Consider the following 17,606-nt stretch of genomic DNA (forward strand, 5'->3'; position numbering starts at 1 on the left):
CCTATACAGACAAGAGGCCTGAGTAGTTTAAAATACATTGTAACGTTTGTAAAAAGTAAATTGCCAATTTTGTGGGCTTTTTTCTGTTGCCTATGAAACCTGGCTGAAATGCTCCTACAACCGCATGACCCTGAACGCGCCCGATCTCATCTGATCTCAGAGGCTAAGCGGGGTCAGGCCTGGTTAGTATCTGGATAGGAGACCACCTGGGAATACCAGGTGCTGTAGGCTTTTGGTTGAAGTGAATGAACTTGTGTCTTTTTTCAACTTAACTATGTAATGTCTAAATTTTTATGTCCTGACTTATTTTGAGGACCTGGGCTACAACAAAATGGTCACCGAGGCTCTTTCTTTGAGGACAATAACAAGATTGTCAGTTTATTTGGGAGGTTCAGCTATCATTTTGTTTTAGCCCAAGTCCTGGGAATAAGTCAGGAATTAGGAATCATTGGGAGTACTTTGGCAAGGCTTTGTGGGTGACAGAAAAGGGCCACAGATGTGGCATTTGCAGTAAAAAAATAGTTTTAAAAACCCGCATATTGTATCCAGTGTAGAGGTCTTTTCCCCAGAATCCCTTATATAAGACACACACATGCAATATTTCTACAATTCTAATCAGATTTCCAACCAAACCAAATATTTTTATAACCAAATCTCTACATATTCAAAAAATCTATATGGGAGGTATGTTGGAAAGATGTTTTGATCCTTATCAAAAGCTGTTTAGGAGTGCTAGAAATTTCTAGACAACTGTCATGTAAATGTCCAGCATTTGGGGTGGTCGAATCTGTCACTTAACATAATGGGATGCCATAGTGAAACACCTCTGTTAGAGGATCTTCACCCTAGGAACAAAAAATTAAAATTCATCAGCTGCAAATACTGTGAGAGATGAAGAGGCACAATGAAATGTAAGCATCGTTTTCTCCACAATCTCCCTTCATCAGGGAGACTTTCTAGCTTTGGTAGATGTCAAGGACACGTACCTGCAATAGATGTCATTTATTTAGTGTATCAGCATTTCCTATGCTTTGCTGTGGGATCCCCCACACTACCAGTTTGTGGCCTTCCTTTTTGGCCTATTGTGTGCATCTTGGGTGTTCACCAAGTTTCTGGACCTAGTATTAGCCCTGCTTGACTTTCGTGGCATCCCCATTATGGGATAATTGGACAAACTCCTCTTGAAGCACCAATTGGCGCAGGCTCTGCCAGACAACGTAACTTTGACTGTTCAGACATTTTAACAGTTTGAATGGATTTGGATTTAGTTCTGGACTCAGCACAGGCCAGAGTGTTTTTTGCACAGACTTCAGATGCTTTGATCTCAGATTCTAAGTAATCAGTCCAAGAATTGTCCATCACACTACGTTTGCATGAGATTGTTGGGTCTGTTGCTATAACTGGGTCAGTTTCCTATAACTTCTCAACAATGCAACATTCTGTCATTTTGGGACAAGTCAGCCCATTCTCTGGATAGACTGATTTTTTTAGCACTAGAAACCTGGTTGTCCCTGGCTTGGTGGCTCAGGGATCTGGCATCAGGGAAGTCCCTCCTCCCTTCCCATTTGAAGCAATGTCTTCATGACGGATGCAAGCCTGTTGAGATGGGTAGGAATCCTTGACACCTTGTCAGTTAAAGGGACTTTGTCGTCATCAGAGTCTCCTCTTCAGATCAGCGTCCTGGAGCTTTGGCAGATTTGGTTGCCTCTGTAGCATTGGACCATTCCGCTGGAGGCTCATCTGATCAGGATTCAGTCAAACAACCCCTTCAGCGGTGGCATACATCAACCATCAGGGATGAACCATATGTCTTGCGATAACAAGGTAAGTAAATCAGATACTGTCCTGGGAAGAACTTCATGTTTCAACTCTGTCCCAGGCATCCACATCTGACAACAGACTTCTCAGCAGACAACATCTGGAACTTGGGGAATGGTCCATACACCCTGGAGGTGTTCGAAGACCTATGTCACAGGTGGGAGATGCTGCTCCAGGTTCAACAACAAATTTGACAGATTTGTCTACTGGTAAAGGGATCCTCTCCAGAAGCAGTCTATGCTTTTATTCTAAAATCTTCAGTCTATGCCTTTCCTCCCCTGAAACGACTTCATCTGCTTTGCAGGATGAAGATGGAGGGCATTCTGGCCATCCTCGTGACCTGACTAGCTCAGACAGATGTGGGACATGGCCCTGGTTAGGAGTCTTATGCCTAGTTTCCACCGAGCGGATCGGTTCGGGTCGGATCGGTTTGGAAGGCCTAGAATGGTCCGGCCTATTCAGGCGAGCGTTTCCACTGCAAGTCGGACCGACAGGGCCATACGTGGGTTTAGAAAAAATGCCGTCATGGCGTCACACGTCCACCAATCAGTGTAATGTATCGTAGCTCCGCCCTAACCGAACCGTTCCATTTTCTAAGGCCCCACATCTGAAGCAGGACCCTGAATGGAACGGTTCGGTTCAGTTGTATGGGCCGCTTTCATAATGGAAACACCCAAAATAGCGTACCGTACCAAACCAAACCGAACCGATCCGCTCAGTGGAAACGAGGCATTATTGGAGGCTTTACCAGATAGTCCAGATCTTCTTTCTCATGGACCTTTGTCATCCTGTTTTGAGAGACAGGCATCTCTGAATCGATGATTCCTACAATATGAAATGCTAGGAAGTCTATTTCCCACGAGGTTTATCAGATGCGGGAAGTTTTTCTTCACTTGAGACTCCGGACTTCTGCTCTAGTATAAGGATGAGCTCAGGCATGCTCACAAGTCCACGTGCCAGCGTCCGCCAGGAAGCTGACACTCCGCAGCGCTAATCACAGGCAGTGAGACATTTCCCGACTGCACAGATCGGGAAATGTCTCACTACCTGTGATTAGTGCGACATTTCCCGACTGCACAGATCGGGAAATGTCTCACTACCTGTGATTAGCGCTGCTGAGTATCAGCTTCCTGGCAGGCACGTGGACTTGCAAACACGCCTGAGCCCATCCTTACTCTAGGAGTTTCTCTGTGGAATGAATACTTTCCTTTTCTTTTGGCTCCCAGCATGATCAGTGGTTATGTTACTGCCCTTTCTATCTTGTCTCAGAGACTGTTGGCCTCCCATTCCCTGATTAAGGCCTTTGTTTCCTTGTTAGTTTCCCTGTGATTCCATGGGGTTTGAATCTGGCTCTCTTTGCACATCAGAAAAACTGCCATTTAAACCCAGTCTTTCCTTTCTCAGCTCTCACCCACGTGGTTTTATTTATGGCAGCCATCACCTCTTTGTGGCTAGTGACTGGATCGGTGGCCTTGTCCTGCAAGAAACCTTTTCAAGTTTTGCAGAGAGACAAGGTGGTGTTGAGGCCCAATATTTTTCTCCCGCCCAAGGTAGCTCCACCTTTTCACCTTAACCAGGAAATTGTTCTTCCATCCCTCTGACCTACTCCCTTTTCAGCAAAAGGAAATTTTCCTCCATTGTCTGAATGTGGTTCAGGCTGTGAGAGTGTCTCACTCAGCCACTGTTTCTTTCAGGAAGCTTGATTTCTTAATATATACATACATAGATTACAGGACACAGTAGTTCATATTCGTGACTACTTGGGTTACGTTCGCACCTTCAGGTGACCAAAAAAGGCAAGACTCCCACTCGGGCATAACCCTCCCGGCTCAGATAAGACTTTTACTTTTTAGCTAGTGTCCCTAGGTGATGGATGTGCCTATATCAATGTCTCTTAAGAATTTCTTTGTAAAGGCTTAGTCCTGATTTCCTGGCCTGTTCCTAACATGCCTGCTAGGGATATAGAAGGGCTTCATCTCGATTTATGCCTACAGCCTAATGGTTGAGAGGGACTTTACCTGGACCTAGCATACAAGAGCAAGGACGTCTGTAACATCACTGGTCTGCACTGCATACTGCATGCATTGGGGTACAGTGTATCTGGTGACTTCGCTGCCGTATACTATATGGGTCCAGAGCAGTGATCCTGCTTAAGGGAAGTCGAACTTGAAAGCCCTGCCTTGATCGCCTATCAGCTATTGACTGTGGAGTGCCTCGGATGTTATGGCGGAGCATGTGGCAGTCCACCCTGGTAGTGTTCCCTGTGTTTTGTGGCGTTTGGGCAGTTTTTCCTATAGGAGCAACATATGGCAATAGTGGAGTGCAAAAGGGTATGGTGCATCTGTGCATGAATGGACGCCACTTTTATGGGTTCCTGAGCACATCAGATGTGCATTCTGAGCTCTTGATTCTACACTGGGATTTACTTGAATTCTGGCCTTCAGCCTGCACAGCCACAGTTGCTGCTACTTCAGATCCAGGTGCCACAGGTATTGGGGGCACTTGTCTGTTGGGGATAACTTGCCACATAGGAGTTCATAAGGAGTATGGAGTGGCATAAGCTTACACTGCTCTCAGCAGTGTGGCCAGGACTTTTTAACCCTCAGCAAGCTGTGGCTTTGCACAGGCTATTTAAAAAAAGACCCAGACGGTCCTAGTTGATAAGGTTCCAGTCTTTGAAGACACCATGGATAAGGGGTTAGAAGCCCTTATTAAAGAGTAAGTTCACCTTTTATAACATGTTATGTGTTGAACCCATATTCAGGGTGTAACATGTTATGAAAGGCCTGGCCCCCAATCCCCTGCTCTGACTGCTAGCTTTGTTTTGAAGGTATTGCAGGTATGAGATAACAACCACACACAGGGCATCTGCCAAGCTTTATTAAAGCAGTTAAAAGCCTCAAAAATAAAATAAGAGATCCTGTTCCTTTTTAAAGCAGGATACACAGCATATAGTGCTTGTGCTGTGTCATTTGTCCCTCTCTATGTTCTAAAAAACCTTGTTGATCCTGCCTGTTCCTGTGTCCCCCTGTGTAAACTGACCACGGTAATCATGGCCGCTGATCCATGATACCGTGGTCAGTTTACATGCCTCCATCATCATCCCACTGCTCTCCTCTCTCCCCCATCCCTCCCTGCCTGTCAGCTCCTGTGTGTGAGCCGATAAAGAAACCCCCCCCCCTCCTGCCACTATTAGTACCTGGTAATAAAATCAAAGAAGGATTACTGCCAGCCTCTGTTCTACAAAGCTATACTACACTGTGTACATGATTGTTTAAAATGATTCCTCTGAATACCTTCTTTTAGATCATTTCTCTTTGGTCACGGGACCTCTGGCCGCTCTTCTCTGATCGAAGGGCTACAGTGGGAGGGGCTGAGCAGATAGCACAGCGAACATGTGACCTCCTGACTGACGTCAGAGGGGGGGATCTCAGCCCCTCCTGCTGTAGCCCTTAGATCAGAGGAGGAGAGTGGCCGGAGGTGACCGAAGAAAAACGTTCTAAAAAGATATTTAGAGGAATCATTTTAAACAAACATGTACACAGTGTAGTATAGCTTTGTAGAACAGAGGGGCTTGCAGTAATCCTTTTTTTTTTTTTTTTTTTAACTTTACAACCACTTCAGCCCCGGAAGATTTTACCCCCTTCCTGACCAGAGCACTTTTTGCGATTCAGCACTGCGTCGTTTTAAAAGACAATTGCGTTGTCATGCGACGTTGCACCCAAACAAAATTGATGTCCTTTTTTTTCCCCACAAATAGAGCTTTCTTTTGGTGGTATTTGATCACCTCCTGCGGTTTTTATTTTTTGCTCTATAAACCAAAATAGTGACAATTTTGAAAAAAAAAACGCATTATTTTATATCCCCTCAAAATATATAAAAGAACTTTTTTTTCTCAGTTTAAGCTGATATGTATTCTTCTACATATTTTTTGGTAAAAAAATCGCAATAAGCGTATATTGATTGGTTTGCACAAAAGTTACAGCGTCTACAAAAATAGGGCATAGTTTTACGGCTTTTTTATTTTTTTATTTTTTTTTTTTTTACTAGTAATGGCGGCGATTTTTATCTTGACTGCGAAATTATGGCGGACACGTAGACAATTTTGACACATTTTTGGGACCATTGGCATTTTTACAGCAGTGCTATAAAATTGCATTGATTACTGTAAAAATGTCACTGGCAGTGAAGGGGTTAACCACAAGGGGGCAATCAAGGGGTTAATGTGTTCCCTAGTTTGTGTTCTAACTGAAGGGGGATGGTACTGTGCAGGGGAGATGACAGATCACTGTTCATAATCTGTATGAACAGACAATCTGTCTGTTCTCCCATCAGAGAACCGGAAACTGTGTTTACACACACAGATCCCGGTTCTCCGTGTGCCCCGAGCGATCGTGGGAGCCCGGCGGTGATTGCGACCGCCGAGCACTTGCATGGGCGAGCAGGGGGTGCGCACGTGGCCACAGGGCGAAGCGACGTTACATAACGTCGTTTTGTCCAGCTGTGCCATTCTGCCACAGTACAACTGTGGCGGATGGTCGTCATGTGGTTAAAGCTTCAAAAAAGCACCATCGAAGCATTAAAAACACATAAAAAAAGTATTATGGAACGGTAGGTGCCTCTGTAACTCAAAACATGCAACCTGTAGAATTTTTTTAAACGTCTCCTATGGAGATTTGTAAGGGTAAAAGTTTGTCGCAATTTTGAAGCATGACATGTTTGGTATCAATTTACTCGGCGTAACATTATCTTTCACAATATAAAAAAAATTGGGCTAACTTTACTGTTGTCTTATTTTTTAATTCAAAAAGGTGTATTTTTACCAAAAAAGTGCGCTTGTAAGACCGCTGCGCAAATACGGTGTGACAGAAAGTATTGCAACGACCGCCATTTTATTCTCTAGGGTAGTGATTGCGAACCTTGGCACCCCAGATGTTTTGGAACTACATTTCCCATGATGCTCATGCACTCTGCAGTGTAGTTGAGCATCATGGGAAATGTAGTTCCAAAACATCTGGGGTGCCAAGGTCGCCATCACTGCTCTGGGGTTTTAGAAAAAAAATGTATAATGTTTGGGGGTTCTAATAATTTTCTAGCAAAAAAAAAAATGTTTTTACCATATATACTCGGGTATAAGTCGAAATTTTCACCCCCTTTTTTGGGGCTGAAAGTGCCCCCCTCGACTTATACTCGAGTCACCGCCGTCTGCCTACATGATCAGCGTGTCATGCAGGCAGACGGCGGCCAGCGTGTGCTACATACCGCTCGGCAGCCTCTCACTGTTCAAAAGCCGCGCCTCCTCCTCGTCTGTGATAGGCAGTCTGTGTACAGCCTATCGCGGACATTCTCTCATCCTCGTCTGTGGTATGAGGATGAGAGAATGTCCGTGATAGGCTGACTGCTGGGAAATGGAGTTTTCTGCCTATCATGGACGAGGAGGAGGTGCGGCTTTTGAACAGTGAATGGCCGCCGAATAGTAATAGCACACGCTGGTCAGTGCAGAGGGGCACACGGAGGCATGCACACAGACACATGGCACACAGACACATGGCACACACTGACACATGGCACACAGACACATGGCACACACTGACACATGGCACACACTGACACATGGCACACACTGACACATGGCACACACTGACACATGGCACACACTGACACATGGCACACACACACGGCACACACACACACGGCACACACACACACGGCACACACATATGACACACACACACACACACACACACACACACACACACACATGACACACACACACACGACACACACACACATGACACACACACACACACACATGACACACACACACACACACACACACACATGACACACACACATGACACACACACACACACATGACACACACACACACACATGACACACACACACACATGACACACACATGACACACACACATGACACACACATGACACATAGACACACAGACACACACAGACACAAATACACACACAGACACACAGACACAAATACACAGGTACATATACGCAGGACACAGGTACAGGACACATGCACATATGCACAGGACACATGCACAGGACACAGGGAGGGGTATACAGCTGCAGATGGGCATTGTTGACCCTCTTTTTCCACTTACAGTAGCTGCTGCATTTCTCACCCTCGTCTTATAGTCGGGTCAATATGTTTTTCCCATTTTTTTTGTGGTAAATCAGGGCCTCGACTTATACTAGGATCGACTTATACTCAAGTATATACGGTAACTTGTAAACAACAAATCTCAAAAAGAGTCCTTAAGTGGTTAATGTGTGTTGAAGTTGAAGCAAGTGTAAATGAGCCCTTACTGCACTGATGCCACAAAAAAGCCAGATGAGGCATTTCAAGGTGTTGTTGGCATATTGTAATCGGGCTTTTTGTGGCATTGGCTCAGTAAAGGCTTCTTTCTGCCAAATAGACCATGCAGATCATTTTTGTTCAAGTATCATCGTATAGTGCTCATTAAAAACAACCACAGTGTCTTTTTCCAGAGCAGCCTGTATTTCTCCTGAGATTACCTGTGGGTTTTTTTTTTGTATACCAAACAATTCCTCTGACAGTTGTGGCTGCAATCTTTCTTGGTCTACCTGACCAGGATCCACCCAGTACCCTGGACCCAGCAGCTTAGCGATTCACAGAGAGCCAAAGCCAGCGCTCCAGTGAGCACTGGAGGGGCAGAGCAGAGAGCCGGACACTGAAAGTCCCTGACTCTCTGCTCACAGAATGCTGATAACTGAGCAATCAGCGGTGTTTTATAGCTCAGTTCTCAGTGCAGAGCCGGCGGGGGACAGATGCAGCATCGGATTGTTGCCGCATCTACCTAGGTGAGTATAATTTTTTTTTTTCTAAATCCAGAACTTTTCTTTTAAAGGAGAAATCCAGCCTGAGCTTGTTTGGCTGGGTTTCACCTATGGGTCACAGGAGTGCAATTTGTTTTGCACTCCTGTGACCCATTTTCAGCAGAGAGCGGACTGAATCAGTCCAGGCTGGACTGACGACCGTCTCAGCCTCTCAGTGAGCCCATGAGAGCCTGAGGCGGCCGATCCCCGCCCCTCCACAGCTCAGCGCTCCAGTGAGCATGGAGGAGCAGAGAGGAGAGCTGATAAGCAGCTCTCCGCTCGGGGATCTATGAGAACCGAGCCATCAGCGATGTTCGATGGCTTGGTTCACGGTGCAGATGTGCGGGGGACAGATGCAGCATCGGAGCGATGCTGCATCTACCTAGGTAAGTATGAATTGGCCAAAAAAAAAACAAAAAAACGTACGTCTCTTTTAATCTTCTTTTTTTTTTTCTTCATGAAAGGGGAAGAATCAAACATCACACCTGAGATTACCCAGTATACTTTAACTTTTACTAACACTAAACCTGAGAATAGTTGTACCTAATGTCATACTGTTATTGGTACCAAGAATGCTTAAATCGGTTGCATTGTCCCCAAAAGTACAGTGTTTGTCAAGCTTCTATCACCTCAAATACTTCCTGCTTATCCCTTTATCAATTACAGTACAGTATGCATTCTTTAACCAGTGGTTTTGTTTGAACTTTTACAAATTCAAATTCTTGCTAACCTTTGCCTCAGCAAAGAAAAAGCATGCCTCATTTGAGCTAAGAACCCTAGAAGATGATGATAATGACGTGGAAGTGTTTGAGTTAGAGAATCCATTTTCAACTGTACCATCAACGGTGTCTCACAAAGGTATATGTGGCAGTTCCTAGGATGTTCTCTGCCTGCACATACTGCTTCTTGTTCTATGCATTCTAAAGCTATCTGCCTTGTCTTAGGACATAGAGCTACAGGTCTTCAGTGTTGCATACATACATGCATTACTTACATACATTGGTACATGTTCCTTGCCTAACATCTCTAGATGACTCCCTTATTTAACGCAGTATTAAGCCTAAAACTAAAAAGTTATTGCGGCTTACCAGACATTAGATGTGGTGGCAGCATTTGTTTTCACCTGGTGATCTGGCTGGTAACACACTTCCTGCCTTAAGGTGCCTATGCTTTGGATGAAGGAGCAACAGACACCCCCTTTGACAGCAGCTTTGTAAATCTGGGGGATGGGGAGTATTAGATGCACTAGCAGCTTTAGATACACTAGAAAATTTAAGCTGTACTCAAGCTCACACTTTTTAAGCAGTTACAGCAGCAGTTTTTTTTTCTGTTGGGATAAAGCTTTTACATAAATAAAAGCTGATCATTGTAAGCACACCTGTGGTAAACGGTTTGTCTCAGCTCACTGCTACATCTGCAGAACAGCTTGTACTATTAAAAAATAACAGGCTTACTGGTCAGATCAACATGTGAAAATAAAGCAAAAAGAGCCTAAAAAAGAAAACGAATGCGACCAACAAGAATTGGTAAGCTGAAATATAACAAATGTATGTGGCTGTGAAGAATAATATACAAAAGCAGACCTTGCCTTCATCAATCTCTAAAAGTCTGTGCATCAGGTATCTGTCAATAGACAGAGATCACTGTATGCCTCCACCAGAAAGAATAGAATGTGGATGGCAACTATAACATTTGTGTATATATCCTAGCAAGCTAATAATATTAGTAGGATAATGGTAGAATTAGGGCGGTTTCACATTGCCCGGCTGTGGTTTCCCTGCAGCGTGAGTGCAGCACAATGTTCCCGTGTTTTTTATGCTAGTTGCCCGCACTTTCCTATAGACTTCTATTAGAAGGGGAGTTTTGGGTGCATTTTCTGAAAGTGCCCCAAAAGTCCTGCATGCTGTATCTTTGTACGCTTTCAGAAAGTGCACCAAAAAATGCACAGTAGAAGTCTATGGGAAAGCTTGGGTAACCTGCACAAAAAGCTTGAATACACTGTGCTGCACCTGCTCTATACCTTACAATTAGCAATTCACATTCTCTACATAGAGCGTGAGCGATATTTGATGTAGATTCACACTATGGACTGCAAAGTATAACAAGCTGATCCTATTCAAGATTATATTAAGTTAGTAGTGAGCAGCAAACAGCATTGCTTTGCCGTTTACCTGTTAGAAACGTAATTGATAATGACAGTTAGATTTAGATGACAGCACTACTTCTAGAGTGTTTTGGTGGGCATGTGTTTCTTCCATCACAGAGCATGCATACACTATACATTTTTCAAAGCTTGAATTTTAGAACTTTAGCCTCATTGGCTATGTGTGGCCTAACATGCTGAATTATTTACCTCTCACAGCGTCATAAGTTATGTACTGTTAGCACATGCCATAGTCTTTTGCTGCAGTGCTTTAAAGCTTTTCTGAACTTTTTATCAATTGGAATGTTTGTGTTTATTGCTTAGTAGAGACTAGAGCTAATTTATAATTTAACCAGTTATTTAAATGAAGTCTGTACTTAACAGATAAAAAAGCTATTGCTAGACTCATCTTTGGAAATTTCTAGTGACCTGTAATAAGTATGCATATAAGTAACCTATGAATTTACTGAATGGGTTAGTGAGTCATAAAGTATTGAGGTCAAAGATAGCTGGGCCAGTAGGTCCCCTTAGCACATGTTTACTTTAACCACTAGAGCTCCGGAAGATTTTACCACCTTCATCGAAGACCAAGCCATTTTTTGCTATTTAGCACTGCGCTACTTTCACTGGTAATTGCGCAGTCATACACCTCTGTACTCAAACGAAATTTGTATATTTTTTCTTCACAGAAATAGAGCTTTCTTTTGATGGTCTTTGATCACCACTATTTATTTTTTGCTATATAAATGAAAACCTTTTAAGTTTTGGATAGCGTGAGAAGGGTTGTTTTTTATTTCAGTCTGTGTCCCCGTTAGGAAGGTTCACCTCTCTATTTCTCATAGTGACCCTTGTCACTGAGTATCAAACTGAGAGGAATTCAAACTTTTAGAGGCTCAAGAGGTAAGTGAAAATCTTCCAGTGGGGCCACCCTCATTTGGGGAGATTACCTTTAAGTTACTGTTGTATCTCTAGGTCAAGAAGAGACAGTACAAAAATGTATTTTTTTATGGGTTTTGACCCTTCCCTACTCCATATAAAACTAACAAAAAAAAAATCTTTGGCTATACATACACTTTAAAGTGAAAGTCCATGCAAAAACTAAAATCTCTGCATCTACAGGCACCACGGAGCTAACACTAACCTCTTTATCCCTGTAAAGAAAAAAATTAGTATACATACCTTTTCGGAAGCCGAGCTGACCCGCTCTGACTGGATCCCACACTGAGCTGTCAGCCGCGGCTTCACTGTAGAGGCGGGTGCAGAGGAGACAGTCGGAAGCCCCATAGTAGGTCTATGGGTGACGTCACTTCCCATTCATTTTACAGCCCTTGTCGGCCGTGTCCTCTGCAGAGCTTCTGCCACTGGAGATCGTGTCGGAGCGGGTCAGATCTGCTTCCAAAAAGGTATGTATGCTCATTTTTGCTTTACAGGGATAGAGGTTAGTGTTAGATCCGTGGTGCCTATAGATGCAGGGATTTTAGTTTTTGCATGGACTTTAATTCTCTTATCTTTTGGATTGCACAGTTGTGTGTAACTCCTTGTGCTACGTTGCAATATTTGTAGCCAAGTGAGCAGCTGCTCTTTCAAAAATATGCAGATGTTACCTAACTCATAATAATCAATTGGTCACAAATCGGGCAACTAAAATAACACATAATTTGTAACGGACACCTACTGCAACTTGGGTCTTAAATAATTTTGTCCTGACCTGTTTTGCAATGAAAGTGTTTTTCTGTTGGTTGTTTATCTGGGTGTGGCATTACAACAATGTCTCTGTCACACTTGTTATTTACACACTTGTTTCCAGAAGAGATCACATTCAAAAATGTTGACCAGTCTGACCTCAAGAGGCCGGAAGAGATAAATGGCATTGAGCAGCTCCATATAGTAGATGTGGAAACTAAGCAGCCAGGTACCATTGTGTGGAGGCTGAGATTGTTGGCTATTATTGCCCAAGCGCCTGTGTGCCAAACTGTTCTGCTTTTTTTTAATATAAATAAAGTCTATATTTCAAGTATTTGTTTTTTTTTTTTGTTTGCTAATCAACTAAATATCATTTGATTTCACATCACATCATGCCTAAATAAAAGATCTGTGGCACCTTGACTTGTCTGTGCCTTCAGCAAATATCCGAGGGAAAAAACGGATTACAGATATTACATAGATACTAGATGCAGCAAATATTTATGAATGATCTGTTATTTTTTTTAGGTGTGGTGTTAAATGAAATACCCCTGTTTTTTTAGGCCAACTAGGTACTAAGTGTTATGTGACTAATTTCTGCAGAGTGCATGAAATTAGACTAATACGGGGTGAGTTTGGGACTTTAAATGAAGCACACGGTCTGTGCCTCCATCCCTGGTTCAGGTATAAGAAAGAGGAAGGTGGGACTTTGAATGAGGCTATTGATTTGTGGGGTTGAGATAATTAGTATATTTAATTGGCATATTGAGTTTGACGATACATAACGATGCACATAGAAAAGATTTAATATGTATACACACACATATATATGGTATTGACCTCATGAATACATTACATACCAAAGGGATGGCATATAAAATTGACAAGAGATGTAATAGGGTAAAATGAATTCTTGCAGATTCATATGTATACACGTCATCTAAATGGTACTATGCAGTGTAAACAATGGTAAAAACACATGATCATTGGGTTGTAGATAATCTAAGTAGGTTCCTATCAGTAGGCAAAAAATGCATCCTATAAGTCTGACGCGTTTTGTGGATAATACCACTCTTCAGGGGCAGATGCATGCAACTCTATAAGAAAACAACAAAACATGAATAGACCTGTATGATCAAACAATATACCCCTCAATGGGGAGCAAGTGTGCAAGAGAAAAGAGAGAGTTACAACTCATCCCTCTGAGTACTTACATCATGATAAGTCTGGAAAATGGGGGATAAGGAATCAGAGGCTGTCCAAATTGTCTGTAGCGGGAGCTGTGGAAGGAGCCCGCAGGAGAGGGACCAGGTGCACAAAACATCATCCCCAAGAAAAGAACGAAAGGCAGAAATCCAGGTAGTGGTATGAGTGGGCTTCATGTCTAAAAAAATATATATATATATATATATATATATATATATATTGGGTGTACTATAAATATTCTATATTGTGGGAAGTAGCTAGAGCCCAATGCCAAAGTGCAGGTGGACAAGTGAATGTGAGAAAAAAAAAAAAAAAAAGGATCAGAGATGAAAATTTGGACAGTACTCATGAGTAACTCTCTCCCTCTTCTCTAGCACACATTCTCCCTGTTGAGGGGCATATTGTTTGATCATACTGGTCTACTCATGTTTTGTTGTTTTCTTAAAGTTGCATGCATCTGCCCCTGAAGAGTGATATTATCCACGAAACGTGTCAGGCTTATAGGATGCATTTTTATGCCTACTGATAGGAGCCTACTTAGACTCATTATCTACAACCCAATGATCATGTGTTTTTTACCATTGTTTATACTGCATAGTGCCATTTAGATGACGTGTATACATATGAATCTGCAATAATTCATTTTACCCTATTAAATCTCTTTGTCAATTTTATATGCCGTCCCTTTGATATGTCTATGTAATGTATTAATGAGGTCAATACCATGTATGTGTGTGTGTATACATATTAAACCTTTTCTACTATGTGCATCATTGTTATATATTGTCAGACTCAATATGCCAATTAAATATACTTTCTAATGATCTCACCCCCACAAATCAATAGCCTCATTCAAAGTCCCACCTTCCTTTTTCTTATACCTAGTGCATGAAATTAGTTTCTTCTTGCTGGCTAATGTGGCATATAATTTTTATCTTCCTACTGAGCTTTTATGTTCAAGCACTGCATAATATACCCAGTCGCCAAAGTTCTGTCCACACGGATATGATTTTCCTGCATAGAGAGGTTATTGATAAATCTTCTGCCATTTTATGCCACAGAATACAGTTTGTGGCTTGTGTATACAGCGTACAGCGTTAAGCCCCGTTAAATCGCGTTTAACACCTTTTACCGGCGTCTGGCATTTTTACAGCTCTAGCGCTGGAGCCTCAGAACGCACTGGTCCTGTTTTTTTTTTTTTTTTTCGAGCTTAAACGCCTATGCCACTTACAGCTCAAAAACGCCATGGTGGGCATGAGGCCATAGGCTAACATGGATAGGTGTTTTTATGCTGCTTAAAAACGCTCATAAAAGCGGCTGTAAAAATGTCCGTGGGCATGAGGCCTTAAGTGCCCTGCTTTTATATGTCAGTTATTTTAAAACTGGTTAAACCCCTTTGGAAAGCCATCCTGAAATTTAGTAATAGAATTGTGTTATTTTTAGCAATGGTTATGAGAATCAAAAACAACCAGTCCCCAATATATGCTGTAGAAGATTCTTACATTTGGTTATTAAAGTTTATAATTGCTAAGAGGTTTAAAAAGATTTATTAATTCTTATTATTGCCAACTTTATCAACCCACTGTATTTTTGGCCTGAAACGTTTGTATAATAAAGTTTCTGTAGTGCTTTGGTCCAAATGTGGTTGCTGGTAGTCAGCTTAGCTGCTTTATGAACTCTTTTGCCTGTTTACTAAATGCTCTGCTGCCTTGCTTATAAAGTAACAAATTGGGGGGGGGGGGCATGTTTTTCTTTTTAGAAAAAATGGTACAACCTCTTTACTTTACTTTTTATTAGCCCAGCCTGGGTTTTTATTTTGTTTTCTTTTTTACTAAATGACAGTTCATATTTGACATCATGCATACATTTTTTGGCTTTAACAATCTGTAGCATTCAAATTAGAGCCCTAACTGTTGTTCCTGGGCTATTGTTAGGGCTATTCCGCAATGTAGAGTGACCTTCTATTCTCCCTTTTTATGTTTAACAGCTGCGGTGCCCACCCCTGAACGCAACCCTCGACCGGTGTCTGCACCTGTCATCACTCCAAGCCAGGTAGTTGTACAGTCTACACCTTCCAGAGAATCTGCTGCTCACAGAGAAGCATCATCAACTAAATTTGAAGATAAGAAAACTCAGGAACGGATCCCAGAGCCAAGAATCTCCCCTAAGGTTGTTGTATCAATATATTACATTGCTTACTCTGGCCTCTTGGTGCAACCTTTTGGCATTTACTGTGCAGCCTTCAAGTCCCCTGCAGATAAAATTCTGTGTTTTGGTGCTTGTTTAAGCCAGTGAATGAAAAACTATACTTTAGACTGGCTTCTAGTACTTGGTTTGCTTTATTTCTTTCATAATGTCTTACTTTTTTGTGTTCTCCATCCCTTTCTTTTTTTTTTCTTTTATCATAATGTGAATTTGCTGAGAGCAATATCAAATGTAATGCAAGTAATTTGTAAGGGAGCTGTAGAGAGCGAAAATATGGAAGCATTCATTTGTATGAGGGCTTTAACAGCTGTGATCACTAGCAGGCTCATGTAGCATATTTTAAGTTCCTGACTCTCTTGAAGTAGGCCTGCAGTCTCCTACAACTCCCATAGCAAATTAACATCTCCTGTTGCAGGTCTGTGGTCTCTGGCCATCATCTGTTGCAGGTCTGCGGTCTCTGGCCATCATCTGTTGCAGGTCTGCGGTCTCTGGCCATCATCTGTTGCAGGTCTGCGGTCTCTGGCCATCATCTGTTGCAGGTCTGCGGTCTCTGGCCATCATCTGTTGCAGGTCTGTGGTCTCTGGCCATCTCCTGTTGCAGGTCTGTGGTCTCTGGCCATCTCCTGTTGCAGGTCTGCGGTCTCTGGCCATCTCCTGTTGCAGGTCTGTGGTCTCTGGCCATCTCCTGTTGCAGGTCTGCGGTCTCTGGCCATCTCCTGTTGCAGGTCTGTGGTCTCTGGCCATCTCCTGTTGCAGGTCTGTGGTCTCTGGCCATCTCCTGTTGCAGGTCTGTGGTCTCTGGCCATCTCCTGTTGCAGGTCTGTGGTCTCTGGCCATCTCCTGTTGCAGGTCTGTGGTCTCTGGCCATCTCCTGTTGCAGGTCTGTGGTCTCTGGCCATCTCCTGTTGCAGGTCTGCGGTCTCTGGCCATCTCCTGTTGCAGGTCTGCGGTCTCTGGCCATCTCCTGTTGCAGGTCTGCGGTCTCTGGCCATCTCCTGTTGCAGGTCTGCGGTCTCTGGCCATCTCCTGTTGCAGGTCTGCGGTCTCTGGCCATCTCCTGTTGCAGGTCTGCGGTCTCTGGCCATCTCCTGTTGCAGGTCTGCGGTCTCTGGCCATCTCCTGTTGCAGGTCTGCGGTCTCTGGCCATCTCCTGTTGCAGGTCTGCGGTCTCTGGCCATCTCCTGTTGCAGGTCTGCGGTCTCTGGCCATCTCCTGTTGCAGGTCTGCGGTCTCTGGCCATCTCCTGTTGCAGGTCTGCGGTCTCTGGCCATCTCCTGTTGCAGGTCTGCGGTCTCTGGCCATCTCCTGTTGCAGGTCTGCGGTCTCTGGCCATCTCCTGTTGCAGGTCTGCGGTCTCTGGCCATCTCCTGTTGCAGGTCTGCGGTCTCTGGCCATCTCCTGTTGCAGGTCTGCGGTCTCTGGCCATCTCCTGTTGCAGGTCTGCGGTCTCTGGCCATCTCCTGTTGCAGGTCTGCGGTCTCTGGCCATCTCCTGTTGCAGGTCTGCGGTCTCTGGCCATCTCCTGTTGCAGGTCTGCGGTCTCTGGCCATCTCCTGTTGCAGGTCTGCGGTCTCTGGCCATCTCCTGTTGCAGGTCTGCGGTCTCTGGCCATCTCCTGTTGCAGGTCTGCGGTCTCTGGCCATCTCCTGTTGCAGGTCTGCGGTCTCTGGCCATCTCCTGTT

The 17,606-nt window shown here is 43.6% G+C and overlaps 1 protein-coding gene and 1 pseudogene across 17 annotated transcripts in view; both read left to right on the top strand.

Moving 5' to 3' along the window:
• EPB41 (erythrocyte membrane protein band 4.1) overlaps positions 1 to 17,606 on the top strand; it is a 294,248-nt gene that overhangs the window by 184,728 nt on the left and 91,914 nt on the right. For 12 of the 17 annotated variants that reach the window (XM_073615541.1, XM_073615540.1, XM_073615552.1 and 9 more), the window contains exons 12-14: positions 9,429 to 9,545; positions 12,638 to 12,742; positions 15,707 to 15,888. In XM_073615541.1, the coding sequence (XP_073471642.1) occupies positions 9,429 to 9,545; positions 12,638 to 12,742; positions 15,707 to 15,888 (404 nt within the window). The remainder of the gene's footprint in view (positions 1 to 9,428; positions 9,546 to 12,637; positions 12,743 to 15,706; positions 15,889 to 17,606) is intronic. The other 5 variants (XM_073615542.1, XM_073615548.1, XM_073615550.1 and 2 more) reach the window with 5 other exon arrangements.
• Positions 113 to 231, top strand: LOC141130198 (5S ribosomal RNA; annotated as a pseudogene).

This window comes from Aquarana catesbeiana, linkage group LG02 (assembly GCF_042186555.1).
Source record: "Aquarana catesbeiana isolate 2022-GZ linkage group LG02, ASM4218655v1, whole genome shotgun sequence".
NCBI lineage: Eukaryota > Metazoa > Chordata > Amphibia > Anura > Ranidae > Aquarana > Aquarana catesbeiana.